Genomic DNA, 26,658 nt, shown 5'->3' with positions numbered 1-26,658 from the left:
AAAAACAAACTTGTTTTTCAAACGTGTTTTTCTTCTTTCTTTCTACAAACAGGAGGATTCACTCTGTGAATGTGTCTCAACACTTGGGAGTGTTGGTTCTATAGCAGAATGGACAGAGTCATTCATTTTCTACCGCTTATCCTCACGAGGGTCGCGAGCATGCTGGAGCCTATCCCAGCTGTCTTCGGGTGAGAAGCGTTGTACTCCCAGGACTGGTGGCCAGCCAATCACAGGGCACATATAGACAAACAACCATTCACACTCACATTCATACCTATGGACAATTTGGAGTCGCCAATTATCCTAGCATGTTTTTGGAATGTGGGAGGAAGCCGGAGAAACGGCCGAGGGTGGACTCAAACTCCGGTCTCCCAGCTGTGTGGCCAACATAAAAACATTAATTCATTCATTTTCTACCGCGTATCCTCACGAGGGTCACGGGGGTGCTGGAGCCTATCCCAGCTGTCTTTGGGCAAGAGGCGTGGTCGCCAGCCAATCACAGGGCACATATAGACAAACAACCATTCACACTCACATTCATACCTATGGACAATTTGGAGTGGCCAATTAACCTAGCATGTTTTTGGAATGTGGGAGGAAACCGGAGTACCCAGAGAAAACCCACGCATGCACGGGGAGAACGTGCAAACTCCACACAGAGATGGCCGAGGGTGGGATTGAACTCGGGTCTCCAAGCTGTGAGGTCTGTGCGCTGACCACTCAACCGCCCTCTTCTTTCCTCTTCTAAGGTATGCCCATTAGGTAAGACAAGAAATATTTCCAGTGTAGCAGATGAAATGCACCACATTGGCATGATGGTGATGAATAAATGGAGTAGGATGCTTTTCAAGCTTTTCTGAATGTGGGAAGGAGTTTTTAATGTCCTGCTGGACTCTGATCAAGCACATTTCGTGATCTTGCCTACAGGTCGTCCTGTAACTACACGGTCGGCAGTTTGTACTGGATCCGCTCTTCCTCCATCACATTCACGGCAAGATACTCCACCCACCTTGCCCCCACATGGATGCTTCACTGACCAGGATGCTAACCTACTCATTCAGTCTCATTCACACTAAGTGGGTTATATGTGGGTAATATGTATAAGCATTATCAACATTATACCTTTTCCATGTAAAATCTATCATTGATGGAGACTGAGTTGTGTTTTAGGCCATCGTTTGACCCAGTTTTAGATAGAAATTATGAACATCCTCTGTTACCCAGGACTGGACATGTTGATAAATGGAGTATTTTACTTGGTATTTTAAGCATAATGGTCTAGTGGTTAGCATACTAGCCACATAGTTTGGAGATCTGGAAGATCTGGGTTGGAATCTCCGTTTGGGCATGTTCCCCCTGTGAGTGTGTGTTCTCCGGGTACTCCGGTCTCCTCCCACGTTCCAAAAACGTGGGAGGATTCATTCATTTATTTTCTATTGCTTTTTGGGGGGGTGCTGGAGCCTATCCCAGCTGTCTTGGGGCGAGAGGCGGGGTACTCCCTGGACTGGTTGCCAGTCAATCACAGGACACATATAGACAAACAACCATTCACACTCACATTCATACCTATGGACAATTTGGAGTGGCCAATTAACCTAGCATGTTTTTGGAATGTGGGAGGAAACCGGAGTACCCGGAGAAAACCCACGCACGCACGGGGAGAACATGCAAACTCCACACAGAGAGGGTGGAATTGAACCCTGGGGTCCTAACTGTGAGGTCTGCGTGCTAACCACTCGACCGCCGTGCCGCTCTGTTCTAAAAACATGCTAGGTTAATTGGCGACTCCAAATTGTCCATAGGTATGAATGAGAGTGTGAATGGTTGTTTGTCTATATGTGCCCTGTGATTGGCTGGCCACCAGTCCACCTCTCACCCAGCTGGGATAGGCTCCAGCATACCCCCCTACGTTGGGCTTGAGAGGCTTGCTAGAAAAAGACCAACTAAATCAGATGATATCTGTATTTGCAAGGTCTACCTGGATGATCTTCAACTATTGTTCCATCTAAAAGGTATGGTAAACGTATCAAGGCAAAGTGTATTGAAATGCTTCCTGACTGAGGAATAAAAACACAATGTCAGGTGGAGTGTGGGAGAACAGAAGATGCAACCACAATCAGCTTTTTTTTTCCTTCCACTTTCCATTTTAACAGCACTGTGAGCTACATTTGCAACCCCAACCTCCTGCTTCCTTCTGTATTCAATGGCCTCCTACGCATACCACCCACTGGACTGCCCAAGCACGCACGCACACACACACACACACACACACACACACACACACACACACACACACACACACAGGTACAGTACTTAAAAAACACACAATGAAATCCCCTCTGGCGAAGAGATATGATCCAAAAATTACCGCTGTGATCGGTATTCAAGCATGAGAACATGTTATTATTGTTATTATATTTCCCCATCACTTGAATTGGCCACAGGTCTGTAAAGGGACATTTGGCGATGGCTGATCAATCAGTCATATTCAGACGGGTCAGCTGACATAATCGGTTGTGCTTCCTGTTGGCTTGACCAGGCAGAAATCCATTTGTTATACCTAAAAAATATGTAAGACACAAAATAACCCATCGTAGCTGGAAGATACTGTAGATGGGGCAACAGTTGTCCTGTCTTCAGTATGGACAGATGCTCAAAGATAGTACCAAAGCTGTCCTATCTAGTCTTTTGAGTATGAACTGATGTTAAAACGCTAGATAGTCCTGGAGCTGTCCTATCTAGTCTTTTGAGTATGAACTGATGTTAAAACGCTAGATAGTCCTGGAGCTGTCCTATCTAGTCTTTTGAGTATGAACTGATGTTAAAACGCTAGATAGTCCTGGAGCTGTCCTATCTAGTCTTTTGAGTATGAACTGACATTAAAATTCTAGATAGTACTGGAGCTGTCCTATCCAGTTTTTGAGTATGAAGTGATGCTAAAATGCTAGATAGTACCAGAGCTGTCCTATCTAGTCTTTTGAGTATGAACTGATGCTCAAAGTCTAGATAGTACTAGAGCTGTCCTATCTAGTCTTTTGAGTATGAACTGATGCTAAAATGCTAAATAGTTCTGGAGCTGTCCTATCTCGTCTTTTGAGTATGAACTGATGTTAAAACGCTAGATAGTCCTGGAGCTGTCCTATCTAGCCTTTTGAGTATGAACTGACATTAAAATTCTAGATAGTACTGGAGCTGTCCTATCCAGTTTTTGAGTATGAACTGATGCTAAAATGCTAGATAGTACCAGAGCTGTCCTATCTAGTCTTTTGAGTATGAACTGATGCTCAAAGTCTAGATAGTACTAGAGCTGTCCTATCTAGTTTTTTGAGTATGAACTGATGCTAAAATGCTAAATAGTACTGGAGCTGTCCTATCTCGTCTTTTGAGTATGAACTGATGTTAAAACGCTAGATAGTACTGAAGCAGTCCTATCTAGTTTTTGAGTATGAACTGATGCTAAAATGCTAGACAGTCCTGGAGCTGTCCTATCTAGTCTTTTGAGTATGAACTGATGCTCAAAGTCTAGATAGTACTAGAGCTGTCCTATCTAGTCTTTTGAGTATGAACTGATGCTAAAATGCTAAATAGTACTGGAGCTATCCTATCTCGTTTTTTGAGTATGAACTGATGTTAAAACGCTAGATAGTACTGAAGCAGTCCTATCTAGTTTTTGAGTATGAACTGATGCTAAAACACTAGACAGTCCTGGAGCTGTCCTATCTAGTCTTTTGAGTATGAACTGATGTTAAAACGCTAGATAGTACTGAAGCAGTCCTATCTAGTTTTTGAGTATGAATTAATGCTAAAATGCTAGATAGTACCGGAGCTGTCCTATCTAGTCTTTTGACTATGAACTGATGCTAAAATGCTAGATAATACCAGAGCTGTCCTATCTTGTCTTTTGAGTATGAACTGATGCTAAAACACTAGATAGTACTGGAGCTGTCCTATCTAGTCTTTTGAGCATGAACTGATGCTAAAATGCTAGATAGTAATGGAGCTGTCCTATCTAGTCTTTTGAGTATGAAGTGATGCTAAAATGCTTGATAGTACTAGAGCTGTCCTATCTAGTCTTTTGAGTATGAGCTGATGCTAAAACACTGGAGAGTACTGGCGCTGTCCTAGCTAGTCTTTTGAGTATGAATTGATGCTCAAAGTCTAGATAGCCCTACAGCTGTCCTATCTAGTCCTTTGAGTATGGAGTGATACTAATACACTAGATAGTACAGGAACTGTCCTATCTAGTTTTTTGAGTATGAATTGATGCTCAAAGTCTAGCTAGCACAAGAGCTGTCCTATCTAGTCTTTGATTATGAACTGATGCTCATAGACTAGATAGTACTAGAGCTGTCCTATCTAGTCTTTGAACTGCTGTTCAAAGACTGGAGGTCAAGGGTGAATGAGCTTACCAAACCGGGTCCGATCAAGTTTAAATACTGTACATTCTGAGACCTTCAGCATCCCAAACAGTAAAATAAATATTTAGGTGGATTTATGTAGATTCAAAAAGGTAAGAAAAGATCATAATATGATAAGGTGAAATATTTTGTGGCTATGACGCTGTGATTCTGTTGGATGTTGGATAAAAAGTGGAAATATTCAATAAAGTGCCGAAGGGTTCCAATCTCCTATCGGTCTGTGCTCTCTCCAATCCCACGGCAGAAAGCAGGAGAAAGAAATGAGCTCAGACGAGCTGAGATTGTTATCCCCAGGCAAGGAGAGCGATGTGGATTCTCCCTCGTGATACCCCCCCCACCCCACCCCACCCACATCTGTTTGTCCAAGTCCAACCTTCACACTGCAGGCCCTGCACTCGGGTGTACAGGTACACCGTACCAAAGGCTCTTTTGGCTACTGAATGTTTGGCACGTTAAGCGTTTTATTGATTGCTTTTTGGCATAGCTCCACTTCCTCTCTTTCTTAACATGTTACAGGCCAAGATCTAGGTCCAGCATGGGGGGGGGGGGGCAATCAGACTTATTTGTATGTGCACAGGAAATGTACTCACTATAATAAATCCCACGATAAATAAACTCTAAACATATATTACCATCTACATCAGTGTCTGCTTTCCTTGTCGCTCGCCTCCAAACAGGCAGGAATAGAGTTCACTGTGCATTGGTTCAGTAACGACATGCTTCATAGCACAACTGTGAACAGAGTGAGACCTCTTGTCAGTCATACTGTTGGTGTGTGTCATTGGGGGAGGCAGGGCAAAAGTAGAGCCTTATGCAAGGTAACATAGTAGAAATTAGGAGGGAAAAAGATGCTTTTGCCACACCTCCCACATCAACTTGCAGACCCTTCATCCCAACACTCACTGAGGTCTTGCATCGGCATAGTAAATACAAACGGAACAGAGCAAAATGGCGTGCACTCAGAGAAAGAAATGCTGCCTTTGAAAAGCCAGCGTTTCTAGAAATGCTGCAAACATATATATATATATATATATATATATATCAATTATTGACAATATTATCACTTAGTGTCAATTTGTGAAACAAACATTTTAAATACACCTGCATTCTTTTCTGAGTCGATTTAAGTCGATTATGCTGCCTACAGAGAACATACTAACTCCTTATTTCTAAAATCACAAATACTTAAACTGATATAGTTCATCTTCAAACAGCTAAAATAATGCATAATGCAAAAAATAACCAATTACCTAAAAATGTCTTCCAATACTGGGAAGAACTAAATTTGAAACACTTCTATGCTAGGACTACGTTATGCTAGCCATAGCATTTCAGTATGTGGAATCAAACTATGGAATGGATTGAGTAAGGAAGTCAAACAATGCACAACGATGAGCCAATTCAAGAAACAATACAAGCAGTTGATGTTTGCTAAATACAAGGATGAAGAGTCTTGAACCAGTCATGATGTGCTATATATATCACTATATTGGCAGTTATCGTATCGTACCAGTTATCGTACTATGGTACCCATTATGTCATTGTATGATCATGTCACCTCGTATTTCGGTACGTGACAAAATAAAAAAAAAAAAACAAACTTAAACCATATTAGGAAAGCAGGAAGTGAACAAATGTAACAGTTACTGATTGTAAAAGTACCAGATGGAGGGGTAGGATTTAATAAGCTTTGCTTCTTCCTACTCCTTTTGGACATGTGGAACTGGGAACTGATTATGGGATGCATTCAATTGTAATCTGATGCATGTTCAAATAAAATAAAACCATTACCAAGTAAAAAAGGTAACTTTTCCAGTCATAAAATTTATGTGAAAAGCTAGCTCAGATGTTTCCACTAAAATGGAATGCTGAGTAACGAGGTGTTTGAAGAGATTCAAAAGTCATTTTAAGAGTGTTTTTATCGTTTATTGTCAGTGTTGCCCGTACATAGCATACAACAGTCGTATCATAGTTGCTGCATCGTCTCTCCATTATAGTCGATGCTCCCCTTCACCGTCTTCACAAGGCTTTGTCTTGTATCCTCCAAGCAGCGACTCCTTTTCCGCAAAATGTTTGCACTCGACCTTCACACAAGCATCGTGGACTGGATGGATCTCCATGCAGTCCACATAGATGCTGCCAGTGCCATCGAAATCAGCCACAGAGTCACAGCTGGACTCACTGTCAAGGAATTCATCCCACCATCTAATTTTGTTGTTGTCTCCCTCGTCATCTTCATCATCCTCACTCGACCCCCTGCTGGACCCTCCAGTGAGGTCCTCTGACGGAACTTCTGTGTTGTCTTCCATGGTGACAACGTTATTGTTGGTAGGGGTGCTGCTGGATTGCTGGATTGTGAGCTGCTGCAAAAGCTGCCTCCTTCCACCAAAGAAGCCGTCCACCAATCCCACATCCACCAGGAAGCCGATGGGCTCCAAAACTCCATTCACAACCGGATTGACTGGTGGTGCGTCTCCATTGATGATTAATCTTGGATAGGGGTTCAACTGCGGGCCTGCAATATTCCATCATAACTACTTCATACTCATGAAGATTCATGAAGAAGTATTTGACAACAACTTACCCTCTGCAAAATTGTTGCTTCTGTCACCTCTTCCATCCATTTTGACTGAAATGTGAAAACAAGAGATTGGATGAATTTATGGCAACACAAGATTTCTGATTGATTATATTAATCTGCATGGGATTTGAATTCAATAAATGTAACTTCACTAAATGAATACAATTGAACACTACATCATCATGGAATGAAGAAATAGGCTTATCGGCTTACAGGCTAACTTCGGAGAAAGCGTCCGGTGAAACTGTGGATTGCCTGTTTCCCAAAGCAGAACTAGTTTCTTACATGTTGCAAATACTGCTGCATGGTCGGCAAAATGAAATCGATGTGAATGAGGCGATCTCACGGTCCTTGGGAATGATGTCGTTACTCTTCGTTCTTTGATGATGTCACCACAACGCGTGTTCAGAAGCGCGTTTTTTTGTTTTTCGTAGTTGTTACGATGTCATTGTTTTGTCATGTCTTTGTGATTCATTGGTTGGAGTTGGGTGGAGGGGTACAAGTTCATGTTAGGGTGAGGGCTCGTGTCGGGTGTGTGTATCATTAAGTTGTTTACTTATGCTGGAGAAGAGCATGGCTAGGATTAGGATTACATTTGGGGTTATGGTTAGAGTTAAGAAGGTTGTGGCATGCATGTAGCTTTAAGGTGTTTACTTATGCTTGAGTAGGATAGGGAAAACCCTTGTGCGAGGTTTGAATCCGTTGGTGAAATAGACAGAAGTCTGAAGTAAACAATCATCTTGCCACCGTTGTTCAGTAGAGATGGAGAACAGGTCTCCAAGATTATTATGCTTTATGTGAGGGCTCAGAGTTAAGCAGGGAGATGGCTAATGGAAATAAACTGTCACGAACCTGGTGGTTTTAGTCCGGAGGCTCATGTTGCACCTCCCAGAGGGAAATTGAACAAGCAGTCCATATGCTGGATGGTTTTCACCACCTTCTGCACCGCCTTCCAGTTGGTGACAGAGCAGTTCCCATCCTAAATGTAACCACCGGTGAGGATTCTCTCGATGGTGCAGTGATAATCAGAACCGTAAACCTCAATGACGAGGGACTCCATCCAATGTTCATTTATTGTTTGATATTAAATACATGACTCCAATAAGCGTTCATTAAAAAGATCTGGTTGCATTGCAGCATTTCAGATTTGACTTCTTGACTGCCGGATGGACACAGAGTGATCCGGTGTGTCCGAAAAAGATCATTTTATGTGTTTATTTGTTCTTGCTGAGGGTTCGTTGTTTTTCTGCATGTTCAACTATCTTTTCCTCCACAAACAGGCCCTTTCGGCGGCGGACAGCGTTCATGTATTTCAGCGCCTGGTTGGTGGAGTCGGCCTTCTCTCCAAAGTGTAAGTATTCTTCCTCGGTGGTCGGAACCCAGTAAGGATCGCTGCTGATCACCTGAGAGAAAGAAATCATCAGACAATGTTTATGGTGAGTTTAATAAGTTTTAGTCCAACTTTCAGTTAGTTCAACAGTGTACTTTCTTACCACTGAGACTAAAACCTACGATACAAGCTGGCACATGAGTGTAGTACGGGAATTTGACAAGAAACTACAACACTGCTGGGCGCTCGATTTTGAAAGTTCTGATGACTGCACACACAGAAGACATTTTCACGAAATGGTGACAAACTGAGCAGCGGTTGGAGGTTTTATTTACAGGAAACCACGGACGTTTGATGCAGCAGAGGGAGATTACAAGAAATGGAGTCCATTTAATGTGACATGACGTAGATACACCTGAACGGTTCTATATGTTCCTCGTTCAGTGGTTTGGATGATGTACGTATACTTTCCTCTTTGGTTTAAGTTTAGCAGCTGGCGATGACGTGACGTTTCTTCGGTTTTTGAGCATGGGCTGAAACTAAACCACGAGGTTCATGCAAACAACAATGCCAATACTATGACCATTTATTTTCATAAATGATTTCAAGCCAAACAAAGCCAATGCATTTCTTTCTAGTCTTCTCACATTATTAACTGAAAACTTGAATGAAAAACACGTTTGCCCACCTCTGCTGGGCCCCTCCAGGCGCATCCGCTGCCTTCTGAACAGCAGATGCAGCCGGCCCCCTCTTCTGTGCCCTCGGCATCCCGGAGACGAGACAGCACTTGTACGTCCTTGTCCGTCACATGTCATCCGTAGCCCAACAAAGCCCCCAACGAATATTCCTACGTTGCTACATAGTGTTTGTATGCCCCCAAATCCGTATTGAGGCAGTACTCGTTCCCAAATTTTGCCCACACTTATCTTCACAAGGGTTGCGGGGGTGCTGGAGACCATCCCAGCTGTCTTGGGGCGAGAGGCGGGACTGGTGGCCAGCCAATCACAGGGCACATATAGATAAACAACCATTCACACTCACATTCATACCTATGGACAATTTGGAGTGGCCAATTAACCTAGCATGTTTTTGGAATGTGGGAGGAAACCGGAGTACCCGGAGATGCACAGGGAGAACATGCAAACTCCACACAGAGATGGCAGAGGGTGGAATTGAACCCTTGTCTCCACTCGACCGCCTTGCAAAAATATATTCACTAATATGCTGTTTTGTGGTTGGATACGACCTACAGTATTACATTATTAGTCTATTGAAGCAATTTTTTGAACTAAATTAAAAATTTAAGCATAATGAAGTAAAATAAAAATATAAGGCATTCAGAAGGGACATGCTAAGATGATGATATGTTGTATTTTACACGCTGTGAGGCCTGCGTGCTAACCACTCAGCGGCTGTGCAGCCTGGTGGCATTCCGAATAAATAAAACTAAAACACAGCAGGCCAAGTATGGATTTGTTGTGGAACAATAAGTCACACAGATCACTCACACTGAATGAATCGGCGAACAAGCCGGGTAAATACCTCCCAATGGCTGAAGACCAGTTGCGGACTGGCCAATCCACTGGTCCTCTTGCGGATTTCGTCTGCAAATCCAAAACTCTCAGCAACAGGAAGAACAGCCTTGATGATGAACATGTCCGTTCCTTCCTTCATTTCTTCATGGAGGACGCGTCCCTCTCGTTTTCCGAGCACACCGTATACTCGGCCTGTGAGATGAACACAAAAAGCGTCAACGTTTGGTGAGAATCATGGTGTTATTCAACCCCCCACGACTTACCCAGAACGTCAGCAGTGGCCATGATTTCACATGTATACATGGCGGCCATAAGTCTCTGGGGTTGTGCCTGGAAAGCATGGCGACATGCCTCCTTCATGGCAGCAATCAGCTGACCTGACACCGGCCCGTAGCGGTCAGCAGAGGAAGCCTCTTGCCGGCACTTGCCTTGACTCTGCGCTGATGCATCAGTGTTCTCCGGTGCTTTGCTAGCTCCCAAAGCGTCTCCGGATGTAGCAATTTCTTCTGCACTATTGTGCTGATTTGGGAATTTTGAAGACTGGATATCCCATCTCTCAATCGAGAAGCAGACCCCCATCAGGGGCTCTTCACACATCGGCCCTGACAGTGTTGCGAGCTGAAAGCCGCTCACGATGCTGTTGTCCAACTCCCTTATGAGCCGTGCCTGAGCCTCCAATTCCCCGGATTTATCCTCCCTGCACAGACACTGCCACAGAGAAGGTCGCTGGTAGCCCTCCACATTGTTCAGCAGAATGTTTGGGCCACACCTTCACACAGCGACAAGAGACATTTTTAATATTTTGGCAACACAACTACTTAGCATAGCTTTCAAAAACAACACGGCTATTCTTGGTGAGTGTTCAAATGTCTCCTATACGGCTTTATGCTGGACTTCTAACACATCAAGTCCTAAAGTTAACGTTTTTAACATCATTTAGCCCTCTAAATATAGTCAACTTTACAACTGTATTACCCAATAGAGTATAATAATATTTAAGAAACAAATAAGATTTGTGCTCACGTGTGTTGCTGTAAATGTGTTGGCGATGATTGGGGGGTGGACAGGAAGTGAAGTCGGAGGTTCAGAGTTGAGTTAGGTGTGGGTTACGGCCAATAACAGTGTTAATGTTTTATTGTGCCTGTTGTGAAATCATTCAACCCTGCAATAAAAGCCTGTTGTTCCAGCAATCAAGTCTGATGCAACATTACAGTAACATTACTGACACCTTGTGGCCAGTGTAGAATACTACATACCAGCAAAACATCTTTATATGCGTCTTCTGAATGCCTTTTATTAAATTTTATTTAATATATTTCATGGAAATAGATTTAGGGAAAATTTAAGGTAAAATTTGCTTAAATATGCATTTTTTGACAAATGATGGGCCGTATTTAACCATAAAACAGCACGATTTATTGATTTTTGAAATAATGTAAAATACCATGAAAAGCTGTGAAATTTTAGGCGTAGAGTGGCGGGAGATTACTGTATAGGAGACATTTTGGAGTGACTGTCATGTGACCTCAGCAAGATATGTTTAAGCTTGAGCATGGAAGCAGTGGAAGCTTAAATAAAATAAAATAAAATGACCGGTGCCAAACCTGCGAGGTCCAAAGGCCCAGATATAGTCCACAGCATTCCTCCACTTCCTCCCTTGCAGCATGCTACCCAGCTGGGCCTTGAGATCAGCGATGGCTTCCAAGGTCCTGACGCTGATATCTACATTCCTCCCCTCCTTCAAGGACATATTGACTTGTTCCAGAGTCCGAATCAGCGCTGAGCTATCCTCCAAAAGACGACTGACCTCTGAAAGGATGTGGCATCGATAAGACAAACTGATCTTTTGTTGTGGTCCTCACTGCACTTTGCATCGTTCCAGATGTACTTTTTCATTGTAGCTATAATCACATTCACATTTTAACATATTCTTACATATTAAAACAACTTTACTTCAAATGAGTGAACGCTATGGAAAGCAAACCGGTACTATCTTACCAGGAGGCAAGGGGATTGCCCGGACGCTGACAGTGGCCAGTTTGTTGGGAGTGGTGAGCGTGACCAAACCACTGGTATCCACATGAAGTGTCTCTGAAGAAAAGCCATGAGACCCTTCCTCCTTTACCTGCTATGTATATAACACATAGGATTATCACTATTATGTTCGAGAACTTCATTTCAACGTAAAGAGACAGAATGTGACATATATTGTATATACTCAAATATAATATATCATTATGGGCTGTTCAGTATTGGCATTATTTCACATATCTGATATACTGATATTGTCCAGCACTTCATTATGGATAGGATATAAGCAGCAGCTGTCATGTGATGACTGATGCTTCTTGGTGCCACTGGATGCATATTCTATCCTGCCCCTCATCCGTTTCACACCAGTTGCAGTGCATTTGTTCACCTCCTGTATTCCCAATGTACTCTTGCCGAGAACCTAGGAAAGCGGTAAGGCAATACAGCCATATAATGCAATGATAGTCAAGGCATGGACAATGGTATGACGATCAAACATAACTAACATATTTCCTCAACATACTGGCTTTAATCATTCTCTTTAATGTGATGACCCTGACTTGGATTCTTTCATAGATACTACTCAATTCCCTTACACTACTCAATTTCAGTACCATTTACATTAATTGAAACACCAGTGTCTCTTCCCCTGTCATTGAATATCATGAAGTTTGTTTTTTTCAACATTTAATGATCATTTATTGACATCAAACCACATTTAGATTTGTTTTAATTCTTATTTAACCACATTGAACACCTTTCCCACCATAAAATAGTAGTATAGCAGTATCATCTATCTCAACAAAATAGTCATTAAAAAAAACATGACCAGCTACAGCTAAGATAAAAATAACATGTTTGCCTACTACGTATCAACAAATAAGACTTGTAAGTAAGTCGTAAAAAAAAAAAAAAAAAATCAAATGGAATACTGCTGGCAATTATACCATTTACAAAGCTGCACATTTATATGTGGCACAAACATGCATAGAGGAGTAAAGTGCAAAGTATTGAACTTTGGATTAAAACAATCAGTTAAATTATAAACTGGCCGAAAGACCGAAACTAGAGAACACACAGAATTGTATCGTCATATCGTAACAGTAAGGAATGAGACATGGCCGACTGCTGCTGTGCACGATAGCGACAAGAAGGTTCACTCACCTGGTGAATGATGGCGACCTTTTGCTGCTTGCCAAGATCTTCATTCACCATGTCCACTTTGGGAGGGCGCACCACTGTTTCTCGGAATGGAATAATGGGCTTTGATGCGCTGATCTCGATTTTAGCAAACCTGTAAAAAAAAAAAAGAAGCAGGACTCTTGTTATGGATATGCTCATTGTCTGCAATTATTAATTATGTTATATTTTGATAAACTGTGCACCCGGTGCATAAGACATAAGATCTTTGTCACTTTAGTCAGTTATCGGTCCTGTAATGGTAAATGTAAGGATGGTGGTGTTGGTTGAAGAGGGGTCTGAGAACACACCCCTGTGGTGCTCCAGTGTTGAAGATGAGAGGTATATTGGTAGGGCAAACACCATGTTGCATATTTCGCTCACCAATATTTCCATTTAAACACTTTTTGTAGAATTTTTTGTACAATATATTATTTTTCGAAAACACATTTATTTAAAATAACATTATATAATGTGTGGTCAACTTTTTATATTGTTTCATAGCCACTGTACGACAACACAGTGTGAGAAGATGAGAAGCATTCTGACATACGTCACATATGCCATTCTGCAACTAAATAATTCTATTCTCATTCTAAAACATTTAGCTCATTCAAGACACTGAAAATTCATAATTTCCAAGAAATTCCACATTTTTCAAACACAATGCCCTTTGATTTTTAGAATTATTACAAATGTCTCAAACCATTCAAAAAAACCCTCATTAAAAACATTCCTGTGCATTTTTCCACATTTCTCAAACCATTCCAGCATCAAAACATTCAGCATAATCATTTCCCACATCCCTCAAATTTGCACATTTCCTGTATCTACACATTCTCCATTCAACGGCATTCCCATTCAGCTTCAGCCTCCGACACAAATTGCCTTCTTTAGTTGTTGTAATGTGATTGGATCACTAATTCAGCTGCTGCTTGTCTGGCTAGCTTAAAGGCTTTATTGAGCTTCACAGACGCGTCCTTGCTGACCTCAAGGTCACTAGGTCATTCTTACAAAAGAACTGTTTGTCTGCAGACAGGGATTAGGCAGCATAAACTCAAACTAACACAAGCGGCGAGTCCCAATTTGCTCTTGGATGGAATATTTTGTCATTCTTATGACAATGGATCCTAACTTTAATACAACTAGCATGTTGGCCACACAGTCAGGAGATCAGGAAGATCTGGGTTTGAATCTACGCTTGTGCATATCTGTGTGGAGTTTGCATGTTCTCCTCATGCGTGTGGGGGTGGGATTTCTCCATGTACTCCAGTTTCCGAGGTTAATTGGCGACTCTAAATTGTCCATTGGTATGAATGTGAGTGTGAATGGTTGTTTGTCTATATGTTCCCTGGGATTGGCTGGCGACCAGTCCAGGGTGTACCCCAAAGTCAGCTGGGATAGGCTCCAGCATACCCGAGCGTCCCTAATGAGTACAAGTGGTATAGAAAATGTATGGATGGAATACAGTGTGTTAAGTATATGCATTCCAGGGCATTGGGAGGGAAAAATCCGCAGTATGCAGTGCTGCAGTATGAGTTACATAAAAAGTGATACAATTATAACGGCTACACATTTCTAACATGGCAACATTAACTGACTAATTGGAAATAAGGGAGAGAGAGAGGTCAGATAGGGAGAGAGAGAGAGGTCACAGTGGAAGAGCTGCAATCTTTAGGCTTGTTAATAGTGCTGACCTCAACTGACAGGCAATAGGGTCAACTTAGGAGACATCAGCCTTCCTGATCCTGCAGTCAGCCTTGAATCCATACAGTACACCCAGCCACCCTGTGACCTCGGCAGACCTTCGGACTCTACCTGTCCTCCATTGTCGTCTTTGTGTATCTGGTTTGACTCTAAACATCGCAGTGGTATCTTCCTTGTCTTGTTGCCATTGCGGACAAAAATAAATTGCAACTTGTTGTTGGAAAGATGAATAAGAATAAATCATTAAAAAAAAATTGAATTAACCTAGAATCTCACAGATACATACATATTGAAGTTTTGCTTGCATGAAGTTAGCGAAGACTTTTGTCGTAAAAAGTTGTGAAGTGTGTCTAAACTGAGCAGGGCCAGTGTGCAAAGAAAATTTTTAAATAAAAAATAAAATAAAATAAAATAAAATAAAATAAAGTAAAATAAAATAAAATAAAATAAAATAAAATAAAATAAAATAAAATAAAATAAAATAAAATAAAATAAAATAAAATAAAATAAAATGTGGCAGGGCTAATTTCCAATGAATGAGTTGTGAATGCAATGTGAATAAGACACTGACCGGTCCTTGAGGTCATCAAGGCAGCGCTGGAGATGAACCTCTCCCGCCGTAACCAAAACATGTTCCCCCGTCTCCTGAATTAGCACTTCAGCACAGGGGTCTGCCTGGTTCAACAACCGCATCCCACGCACCAGCTTTGGCATTTCACCTTATGCATACAGAAAAAGAACAAATAAAAAAGGGAGCCAAAAAAAACATGAAAAAAAGTGTGTGTTTTTTGAAAGACTTACTTGGGTGTTTTGGCTCTATCGCTACTCGTACAATTGGCGAGGCTTCAAAGTTTAGTGGGGTGAAGGGCGGACAAGCTGGCGAGGTGGAAAGGGTCGCTGACTTCAAAACGAACTCCTCTAAACCTTTAATGCCTAGAAAGGAATGAACACAATCCAAAGTTAAGTAGTCAGCAATAAAAACTAAAAGCACATGCAATAAAATAAACTATTTTTTTTTCCAATTTGTTTTAAAAAAAAAAGTTGATTCAGTGTTTGTCCAGGCTTCACAGCTGTGCTATCGGCATCATTCAACGGGCAATAAAGAGTGAGCCAATGTTCTACTGTACCCAGCACATTGCCGGAAGGCACCTCCCCTTGCTCTTCCAGTTCTCTGCCCATCAGCAGGTAGACGTTTTCAATGGAGCAACAGGACAGATGAGGAACCTCAGGCAAGCCATCAGAAGCACTGCATCCTTCTGGCAGCTGGGAAGCAAAACATAAGCAGCAAGGTGGTAAGTTAATGAAATATCATTAGGAGCAAGACTAAAACGACTGAATGAGTGTCAATTTAATTAACGGATGATAATGGAGGAGACAGTATTTTTCCCAAGAAAACAGTCAAAAAACAAATGACAAATTATTATACGGGTGGATCTTGGCGACAGCACGTAAGAAGTATATTTTTGAAGCTTTTCGTGGAATCTAAGTTGTGAGAAATAGCAGAATATATTAATAAACAATGAGTAATACCTTGTTTATGGTGGTTAAATGATAAATGACTGTGCTGTATGAATTTCAGCAAAGTGGAATTACCTTATTCATTCATTCATTTTCTACCGCTTTTCCTCACAGGGGTCGCTGGAGGGGGAGCTGGAGCCTGTCCCAGCTGTCTTGGGGCGAGAGGGAGGGTACACCCTGGACTAGTGGCCAGCCAATCACAGGGCACATATAGACAAACAACCATTCACACTCACATTCATACCTATGGACAATTTGGAGTGGCCAATTAACCTAGCATGTTTTTGGAATGTGGGAGGAAACCGGAGTACCCGGAGAAAACCCACGCATGCACGGGGAGAACATGCAAACTCCACACAGAGATGGCCGAGGGTGGAATTGAACCCTGGTCTACTAGCTGTGAGGTCTGTGAAGCACCCCTGCGACCCTCTTGAGGAAAAGCGTTAGAAAATGAATGAATGAATGAGTGAATGAATGAATGAATGAATAAGACATCCGACCTGCAAGTCATGTTGCCAGCATGTATGTTAAAAGTTGAAATACTTTGACTAACTGGCGGGCCGGATTCAAACGCTCGGTGGGCCGCATGTGGCCCCCGGGCTGTAGTTTGCCCACCCCTGCTATAGAAAGTCATGGTCTATAATAACATTACATTATTGGCCACATGCTTACAAACAGAAACTAGCAGGTGTCATCATCTTACTCATTGCACTCACTGATTGCACACTAAACTGAGAAGAGATGCTTGAATCTGATTTATTTTACTTAATAAAATGTTAACATTATTATTATATTTTATCATAAAATTCTAATATTTTAGTGTATCTGATGTAAAGTGCCAAACCACGTGTTACACAAACGTTTCGGCAAGATGGTAGCCTTCAAGCCGGTATACCTTTCTCAGATTTTATGTTCCATCTAATATTCTTCGAATAACATTATGAAGAGAAATATTTTCTAAGAAGGCTTACCATGGTCAGACCCTGTGCAGGATCATATTTTGGTCCAAGTATGAATATTCTTTGTCCTTTCTTTACCACCCCGCTGTACACCCTGGCAAATGCGATGAAGGTCTCCCTTTTCTCCTCTGCCTCACCCGGTGTGGACTCTTCCAGAACTCCAGTTTCCGTTTCATCTGTTAAAACCAAAAAAAAATTATTGCCTCTAAATCTTTTCCCCAGTTTGTTCACGCTAACCTTTCGATATGGAGGTGAGTTTCCTAACAGGACCCATGCTTTGAGTCCTGCTTTAATACTCAATAATGCCCCCTGCTGCTCAAATTAAACACAAACACAACTGTCCTGTCGATGGAATACAATTTAAGAGGAACAAAAGCACACATTGAAATTCTACGACAACGTCGTTGCCTAACAAATCCCACTTACAACAGGACATCTACAGTATGAATGCTGCCCCCCGCCAATCTATCTCACCCTTGCTGGGTTCTTCTGGCCGACCATGGAGTGACTTGTCTTGTTGGTCTTGTGGTCCTGATGCTGCCATCCTCTCAGCGTGTCTTTTTCTTGCCACTTCTCTGCGCTGAGCAATCTCTTCCTGAGTCAGTGGCCTACATTTTTGACAAAAACAAACAAACAAGGTTGCATCAAAGAAAGAAAAAAGCTCATGTATTGCTATAGCAACTAGTAATGCATGGCTGCAGACGACCACCGTTTCCACTCATCAGAGAGGTAACAGCATGCTTGTCATGGCAAAAATAACTCATGGCAAAACACTAAGGTGGTGTCCATGTTGATGTCGCTGCCACATCCTGTCTTGTCGACAATCACATCTTCAATGACAGTAAAAGTCATCTGAAATGTTCATTTATCCAGAGTGGTTAGCGCACAGACCTCCCAGCTAGGAGACCAGGGTTCAAGCCCACTCTCAGCCATCTCTGTGTGGAGTTTGCATGTTCTCCCCGTGCATGCGTGGGTTTTCTCCGGGTACTCCGGTTTCCTCCCACATTCCAAAAACATGCTAGGTTAATTGGCGACTCCAAATTGTCCATAGGTATGAATGTGAGTGTGAATGGTTGATTGGCTGGCGACCAGTCCAGGGTGTACCCTGCCTCTTGCCCGAAGACAGCTGGGATAGGCTCCAGCACCCCCCATGCTTATCTATATATAATACTATAATTGTAAAACTACAAAAAAATGATTGCAACTGGACTGTTCAGGTTGTTTTAGTCCGGGCTCACAATGAATCCGTTGTGGCCGCCGCAAGCAAAAGTCCCTGCTGTAGGCTCACACTAGCTCAGAAAGAAAGAAACCTAACTTTTTTTCCCCAGACGCGAGTGGCACTTTGCGGCAAGCCGGACTGGATCAGGATTCAGTGCGAGCCCAGGATGAGAAGACGTTTCACCTCACATCCGAGCAAGCTTCATCAGTTCATGCTCAAGACTAGGTGGGACACACATCAGTCAGACTAGATGGGGCAGCTCTAGTCCGAGAGCCAATCTATTTATCCTTTAAAGGAGAATACAAAAATGTGTTTGTGTTAATGTTTCTGAGAGTTGTGACATATATAGCTGTCTTAGTTAGCAAAGAACTACAGTCAAGCGCTAGACGGGCGACGGAGCTGACTTCCACTCCATGTTTCCATGTGTTAGCAAGCTAATGTTAGACATTTTGGGACAAAAATACATTAAAAACACAGTTGCACTCATGCAGCGTATTAATATGACAAGGCGAGTGCCACGTTGTGCGCTAACTGTAGTAACATTTTTTACGTTAACTGAAAAACTGTGATTGGCTGGCGACCAGTCCAGGGTGTACCCCGCCCCCGTGAAATCCTGCCTTGAATGGTATTGTTGGATAAGTATTATGTGTTTGGTTTGCTTTTCAAAGAAGAAGGGAAACAGATCCGTGTGTTTTTATTGTTTGAATGGCTTGTTTAGGAATTTTTATGTTTTCTTTCTGCATCATACATTTTGTAATGTTGGATCAGATCCAGTTCATAAGTCAATGATGCAAAATGTTGCTGTAAAATTCTGACATTAACCCCCCCCAAAAAAAGAGATTCCACTCTAGTTAATTCTGAGCTTTGTTTCAATCTGTTTTCAAAAGGTAAATTAGAGTAAATTAGAAAAATTCATACTCACTTTTGTCTGTTCTGAGGCAAGGCCGTTGTGTCCACGGCAAACATCTTGGATACAAAAACTATGACCGGAGCGTTTTCATTGCTGGAGCATTGGAGAAATGCTGAAGGAAAAACACATAAACAGGAAAAAGATCACAAACTATGTGGTTCGCTAGGAGAGAAAATACACATTTTGGCCCACAGCTTTAACCTTTGAACCCCAAGTGCAATGTGTTGCCATGGTAACTGCTAGGCAATGCTTGTACCCATATACATGTGCTATACATCCATGTAAAGGCAAGAATGTCAGATAAACAACAAAACCAGTTTTATAAGAACAGAATTCAAACCACAAGCACTTAGTAAGTAAAAATGTAAAATGAACAATCAAACAGTCCGTTACCAGCATAAATCATTGTCAGCCCGTGTTTTTATCATTATCTAAAAAACTATTATCTAAATTATTTGTACAAATTACTGTTTACGCTGTATGTTGTTGTCATATTTGATGTCATTTATTCTCCACATTATTATTATTTATTATTATATACAGGAGGCAGGCAACGACATTTCGTTGGCAATTTCACTGCTGTGTTATTGTGCAATGACAATAAAGGAAGTCTATCTATCTATGTATATCTATTTATTGGTATAGTATAGGAATAGAATTGATTATTAATGCGTGGAGAGAGTGGAGGACAATTGTCAACATACGCTTTGGTAGCCATTGTTCACAAAGAGTACACAGGAAGCTAAATAGCTAGTCAAGAAGAGCTGTGGTTGCTCACGCTCAGGAAAACACTGCTCCCTGGCTTTGTGGTAGAGAACTGCAAGTTCTAACAGAATAAAGACAGTATCAGAGTGGTGGTTACTATGTGCCAAGAAAAACACAGTGGATCGGCGCTTTGAACAGGTTGTTGACATGAAAAGGGTTGATTCCAACGGGCCCCAGCAACGTTATTATTATTATTATTATATATTATTAACATTGTTAGGCCGATCGAACTATATTACTGGTGTATTGATACTCAGCCAGAACACAACAACTATCTTCACCACAGACTCAACCGTTCTCGCCTCAGACACTCCTAAAAGGCAAGGCTACATATTGGAGATGCCACTACTGCTACTGTGTTTTTATTTCTGAGTTAGGAAAAAAGTTAACACGAGGTGGAGGCATTTGTTTCTATGGCGTTGCTACGTGAAATCAATGCACCGAGCTAGGAAGTTCCGGTAACGCTTAGAATGGCAGCAATATGCAAAACTACTGTTAGCATTACATGTTATCATGATATACGTATACCTGTTAGTACATGGTCACAAAATGGATAGAAAACCATAAAAGTTGGCTTTGTAGGAGGCATAGGTGTGTCCCATTATGTGCACTATTAGCTGTCTCTTTTTAGCTGTTTTTATATCTTTAAACGCACAGAAAAGAGAAAGATTTGTGTTCATGTGTTACATCAGGATAAGGTTTTCCTTTATGTAATGACAGGTTGGTATATATAGGCTGCACGGTGGACGAGTGGTCTGCTATATGATATTCATTCATTCATTTTCTACCGCTGGTGGCCAGCCAATCACAGGGCACATATAGACAAACAACCATTCACACTCACATTCATACCTATGGACAATTTGGAGTGGCCAATTAACCTAGCATGTTTTTGGAATGTGGAAGGAAACCGGAGTACCTGGAGAAAACCCACGCATGCACGGGGAGAACATGCAAACTCCACACAGAGATGGCCGAGGGTGGAATTGAACCCTGGTCTCCTAGCTGTGAAGTGTGCGCGCTAACCACTCGTCCGCCGTGCAGCCGCTGCTATATGATATATTTAAGTGAAATGGCTGATCCCAACAACCAGTAATTTACAAAGAAAAAAAGCATAATAAAAAAGGCACATAATCACACATACCGTTTTTTAATTCCTGTGTCCTCTCCGGCAATGTATCAAACCTCCGCACTCCAACACTCATCAGCTTCTCCACCCTCTCTGCTGCTATGTCCAACGGACTGGGAAGCTTGCGACATACCATGGCTGCAGCATCAAAGGAAAACACTCAGTGATATGACAAACAAAATGACAAAATGGAGAAGAAGAAAGAGCATACAGAGGACAGCGTGAGACACAGGTAACCACTGGCTGCATATCGCAGACAGAAGGACTTTGGGGTCGGAGTGACGAGAATCCCTGGCTGTCACCTTCACCCCGAGTGATGCCACCACCTTCTCAACTTTCTCCTTGTCTCTGTTCATGAAAGGGAGTCATTGAGGTGCACGCATGGATGGCATGGATTACCGCAAAACATGTTTTTGGACGCACCTCCGGGTAACAACTGCATCGTATAAACTCCAAATGTTATCCAGTACGAGCTGCACAAAGACAGGCTTCTTGCCTTTGGCCTGGAAAATGGAGATAGAAAGTAAATAAGGAGACGTGAGAGTGGTGGAGAACATCAATACATCTCATCCATGCATCTATCCTTTATCTGTACTTTAGGGACAGGATTTCGAGCTAGTACGGCCGGACTTTCCCGTCCCCATGCACCTCGTCCAGTTCACCCACTGGGATTCTGATGCATTCTGATGCAGGATGTGAAACGCATGTGTCGATATATACACATGTAAAAAAAAAAAAAAGAAAAACAGAGCGGGAGTTGTACTGAAATCAATGCTAGCGACGTTACCTGAGCTCCCTTCATGATCTTCTTAGCTTTTGCATTGAGGTAGAAATCTCCCCAGAGGGTTTTGAGAAGCACACCTGCATTAATGCCCATCTTCTGGCTGTAGATGTGGGCAAAGTGTTGGATGCTGCCAAAACACATCAGCGCACTTCATGAGTGAGAACTTTCCATTCAAACTGACAAAAGAAAACATCTAACATCTAAAGCCAATACAAGTTTAAAAAAGTATTTATGTGTTAGTATAAGTGGACTACTCCTTCATTCATGGAGAATGATGTAAAACATTGGAACTGAGTCCTGTAAACTAACTCACCGGGAACTGTAACTCTCTAACTACGTCGCAGCAGCTCAGAGAAGACAAAGGTTTTGATACAAAGATGAACGGCCAAAAAATATTTATTTGATCCGTTTTTTGTCATTCGCTGTGCTACTTTTTAACATTTATGAACACTTTCTAACTGTATAATTCAATAAAAAACAGAAAAAATTGACAAATCCGCAGTAATTTTAAGACAATAAATTCAAAATATGAAGAAGGAAAAAAGTCTACTTATTGTATTTAATGAAGACACAGATAAATGACAGGACAGGATGATATCCATCCAGCCATCCTTTTTCTATACCACTTATTTAGGGCGCAGTGGTATGCTGGAGCCTATCCCAGCTGACTTTGGGCGACACCCTGTTTTTTTTTTTTTATCTCCTTGTTTATTTACACACAAGCACACATTATAAAAACATTTTTATGATGTTCGGGGTGTCCCTGAATGCCTCTAGAGTTCTTGTAATGAGAATGAGGAAGTTTCGTTGGAGATACATACAACATACGGAATTGTACTGCTGTTTGTCTTCGGGTCAGAATGAAGTTATAAAACTGTGCTTCCGTCTGCCGTCATAACAAAGACGTGTGCTTGTTTTGGTGAGCATGCTTTAATTACACAAAAAAATGTAATGTAATTAATTAAATAAAGTAGTTACCGCTGATAACACGTTATTTACTTAGTTTTGACAGTATAAGTATATTAATAATATCATAAACTACATTAATAGATTCTAAACATATATTATATAAATAATATAGTTATTACATTAATTACTTCGTTTTTTTTTTTTTTACCCAAAGTCTTACCTCAAGCCCCATCCATCGATGGCACTAGCAAAGACTACGTTCCCTTGGTCAGGTGAGAAGTAGAGATGAGAGTCATCGGCTTCCTCGAGCCCTGCACTCCAGTCATACACTTGATCTTCCGTCTGGGTCTCACTCCCTTCCTCTTCTTTGGTTTTCTCTGCTTGCTCCTCCAACACTTTGGATGTGAACAAGCTTCCTGTCACTGCATTCACCTGCAACACACACACACACAATTATACTCCCATACACACGTTCAGTTTATGCAATATGTGTATTATCAGATTTAATGTTGAAAAAAAGAGAGCATTACAACAAGCAAATGGCATTGATTGAATTGAATGGCCCCAGAGCTGCTGCTGCTGCTGCTGCTGCTGAGGGGGTATGCATTTCAATGCTAGCTGGTCACCTGTTCCAGGATCTTCTGTAAGTGGCCATAAGCTTCCTGAGGGGTGAGCTTCAACTCCAAGATAAGTCGGTCAATTTTATTAATGACCAGAACCGGCCTGATGTTCTCCAACCACGCTTGTCGCAGGACAACCTGGGTCTTTCCAGAACAAAGAGACAAGGCCACAATTTAGACTTTGAATCACAAGCAGAATCATTCTTGTTTTGAAAGCAGCGTCAAAGGGATTCTATTCTTAAAGGTTTATAATGTACATTTTAGCTAAATGTACAAGACCTAAGTTGAAATAATTGAAAAAAAAACTGCTGGAAAAAAAGCTGTAGTTTTACAAAAATAAAGTTACAATATAAGGAGAAAAATATTCTAACAAGAAAATAAGTTTCAATTTTACGAGAATAAACTTGAGGAAAAATTATGTCATTTTAGAAGTGTAGAAAAAATACTTTGGAAAAAATGTCATAATATTAATAAACAACAAATGGATGGATGGAAGTAATGTTTTTACAGAAGAAATTATAAAGATTATTTAAGAAGAAAGTTAAAATATTTGGAAATGTTATTTTATAAACCCAGCAAACATTAAAAAAAAATGTAAAAACTGAAGCTAATGACTGAAGTTCATCGTAATAATGCACTTTATTTTAAAAACGATTTTTATTACCTATGCTAATATCACAGTTTTTTTTTTTTCTTGAAACTTCCCAGCATATTACAAAATTTTAGCGTGGCCCTTGCATCCTTTCATTTCCACAAGAAAGATTGTGGTACCTACATTTTTACACACACAAAAGAAATTCTACTTGGATTTTAGGGTTTTGGGTGACTTTCGTCTGCTGTGTGAAAAAGAAAAGCAAAAAAAGGAAGCAAAATAAACAATTTTGTAATGTGAAATAATACAATAATAAATATAAAAGGAAACCCTGAGCATAAAACCTACCTGTGGACATACTCCCTCCACAGCATCAACAACAACAATGGCACCATCACACAGACGCACAGCAGTGGAGACCTCAGACGAGAAGTCAACGTGACCGGGAGAGTCTATCAAATTCAGCAAGTAATCTTCATCACCTGAGAGGACAAAAAAAATATGACAATAACAGCCAGTCTCCTCTTTGCCGTTAGGGTACATTGACTAATATTTAAATTTGATGGACAATCTGAAACATTAAAAATGAAAAACATGTTAAAAAAATGTAAGAAATCATATATGTGTGTGTGTGTGTATACAGTACAGTTTACAAACACTGCCCACTCGGGGTCAACACACAACCATAAAAGATCATACCTTCTCTATAGTGCAAAGAGATGGCGCTAGACTTCATTGTAATTCCTCTGATCTGCTCATCTTCTCTGCTGTCCAAATACCTGAGCTGGAAGATGAGCACATCCAACCAAACATGATGTGAAACAGTACATCAAGGTAGGATGAGCTACAGAAAGTATGACGACGTGATCCGGAGAATACAAAATAGTCACACACTGAAATAAATGTATGTTATGTTAAAAAAAATAGACTGCTTACAATCAATAATTCCACATAGTCAATGCACACTTGCAAACAAAAACATACCTTCCCTGCAAGCCTACTGGATATAATACCATTGCTGGCCACTAAGCAATCCGCCAGAGTGGTTTTGCCTGAGGAGACACACCAATGAGAAGAAATATTACATACTATGTAAAGGCATTGGCAGAAAATGAAATGATGTGCGGGACATATGTATATAATAAAAATATACAGTTTTTGGATATTAATTGTGTTTCCTTTATACGTCTGAACGAGGGGTGGTCAAACCCCTAAAAGTGGTAGTCAAACATGTGTCAGTTTGGTATTAGATACAGTATCCAGGTATTGTTAGTGGAACTCACCGTGGTCAACATGTGCCAGAATACAAAGGTTCCTAATGTTAGCAGGATTTTTCTGTAGTGAAGTGATCTTATCCAGGCTGGTGTGTACCATGGTGAAGACAGTTCACGCAATGGCAAAGTGTACGATGTTGTCACAGCAAATACACAACTTGTAGCATCACTACTAGCAAAAACGGAGGTATTGACAGGCTGTCAGCAACGACAGTTAATGCTAACCCGGTGGCTAGTTTGCTAGCTCACTAATAGAACTACAATGAATCGGGGAGAGGTATTAAAACACTAATTGGAATATATCCACACGACAATAGCACTTTTGTGTATCACACAACTACTTCTGATGAAGTGAAAGAGCTGAAGAAAATGTAAATATCATCAATTCACGTGGAACACAACAACTCATGCTGTACTTCCGACCGGAAAACGTCATACTACGTTTTCAATGCCCATTGGATGACAGTTTTGTTGCCTTCATAACAATATGAAAAACAAAACAGCAACTACGGTTTTGATTTTTTTTAAACGAGTTAAAAAATATTTATTTAGTAGTTTCATTAATTGATTACTAAATCTTTGTTTTAAATATAAAATGATCTATTTTCTCTTTGTCCGACAGCGTGAGTTCGCGGAAAAGGCCGGAAACTTTTCTATTTGACAGTGAATGCAGCACCATGTACACGCGAGAGTCAGGTCAGGTAGTGTTGCCAGATGTACAATCAAGCTATAACTATAGCTATTCACAATAGGTTTGCATGCATTTTACAGACAGGTGGGTCTAGTGGCAGCCCCTCACCCGCCAACAGTGCTGTTATTTAATTTATATTTAATGTAATAGTAAAACTACATCATATAGTAGTAGGTATTTTTACTACGCTGGCGGCGACCGTCAAATCGGTAATTACGATAATTTTTCAGAAAAATGCAATCACTTTTAGACTGTGGGAGGATATTGTCTTTTCCCATCTGGCAACACAGTTACTGGGTGACTAGAATGATGACTATTCAAAACGTGGCTTTAGTGCTTGCTTAGTGTACTGTATACCCTACATTTATTGAGACAAATGATCTGTTAAAATGTTTTTAAGTTGTTTTGTTTGTGATTTTCTTCTTGAATATCCAAATGGAGCAATAATTTGGAAAGAGTGAACTAAGTCTTCATGGACAATTTCTGTTTTTATTTTATTTTCATGTA

General features: G+C 41.0%; 2 protein-coding genes across 4 annotated transcripts; both read right to left on the bottom strand.

Moving 5' to 3' along the window:
- Nucleotides 1–6,354: 6,354 nt before the first annotated feature.
- Nucleotides 6,355–7,937, bottom strand: LOC144899581 (uncharacterized). 2 transcript variants are annotated; one of them, XM_078792490.1, is made up of 3 exons: nt 7,213–7,937; nt 7,003–7,047; nt 6,355–6,933 (listed from the first exon to the last, which is right to left on the bottom strand). In XM_078792490.1, exons 2-3 carry the CDS (start codon nt 7,040–7,042, stop codon nt 6,410–6,412), a joined length of 564 nt encoding a protein of 187 aa, XP_078648616.1. In that variant the 5' UTR covers nt 7,043–7,047; nt 7,213–7,937; the 3' UTR covers nt 6,355–6,409. The 2 variants fall into 2 exon arrangements, with proteins under 2 accessions (XP_078648616.1, XP_078648620.1); XM_078792494.1 differs by lacking the exon at nt 7,213–7,937 and having other exon boundaries at nt 7,003–7,206.
- A 106-nt stretch (nt 7,938–8,043) lies between these two features.
- Nucleotides 8,044–25,886, bottom strand: efl1 (elongation factor like GTPase 1). Of its 2 annotated transcripts, none has more exons than XM_058078524.2 (22): nt 25,470–25,886; nt 25,171–25,238; nt 24,886–24,970; nt 24,535–24,668; nt 23,601–23,738; nt 23,195–23,406; nt 22,069–22,192; nt 21,705–21,784; nt 21,493–21,629; nt 21,297–21,419; nt 19,400–19,499; nt 17,733–17,866; nt 17,271–17,434; nt 15,909–16,044; nt 15,583–15,714; nt 15,353–15,500; nt 13,060–13,189; nt 11,863–11,992; nt 11,469–11,673; nt 10,128–10,633; nt 9,872–10,056; nt 8,044–8,402 (listed from the first exon to the last, which is right to left on the bottom strand). In XM_058078524.2, the coding sequence occupies exons 1-22, from the start codon at nt 25,558–25,560 to the stop codon at nt 8,214–8,216; spliced, it is 3,351 nt and encodes a 1,116-aa protein (XP_057934507.2). In that variant the 5' UTR covers nt 25,561–25,886; the 3' UTR covers nt 8,044–8,213. The 2 variants fall into 2 exon arrangements, with proteins under 2 accessions (XP_057934507.2, XP_057934508.2); XM_058078525.2 differs by having other exon boundaries at nt 11,863–11,989.
- Nucleotides 25,887–26,658: the final 772 nt, after the last annotated feature.

Source organism: Doryrhamphus excisus, linkage group LG1, assembly GCF_037039965.1.
Source record: "Doryrhamphus excisus strain RoL-2023G ecotype Guam linkage group LG1, RoL_Dexc_Guam_v1.1, whole genome shotgun sequence".
Taxonomy (NCBI): domain Eukaryota; kingdom Metazoa; phylum Chordata; class Actinopteri; order Syngnathiformes; family Syngnathidae; genus Doryrhamphus; species Doryrhamphus excisus.
The sequence above is the reverse complement of the archived record's forward strand: the minus strand, read 5'-3'. Positions and strand labels throughout refer to the sequence as shown.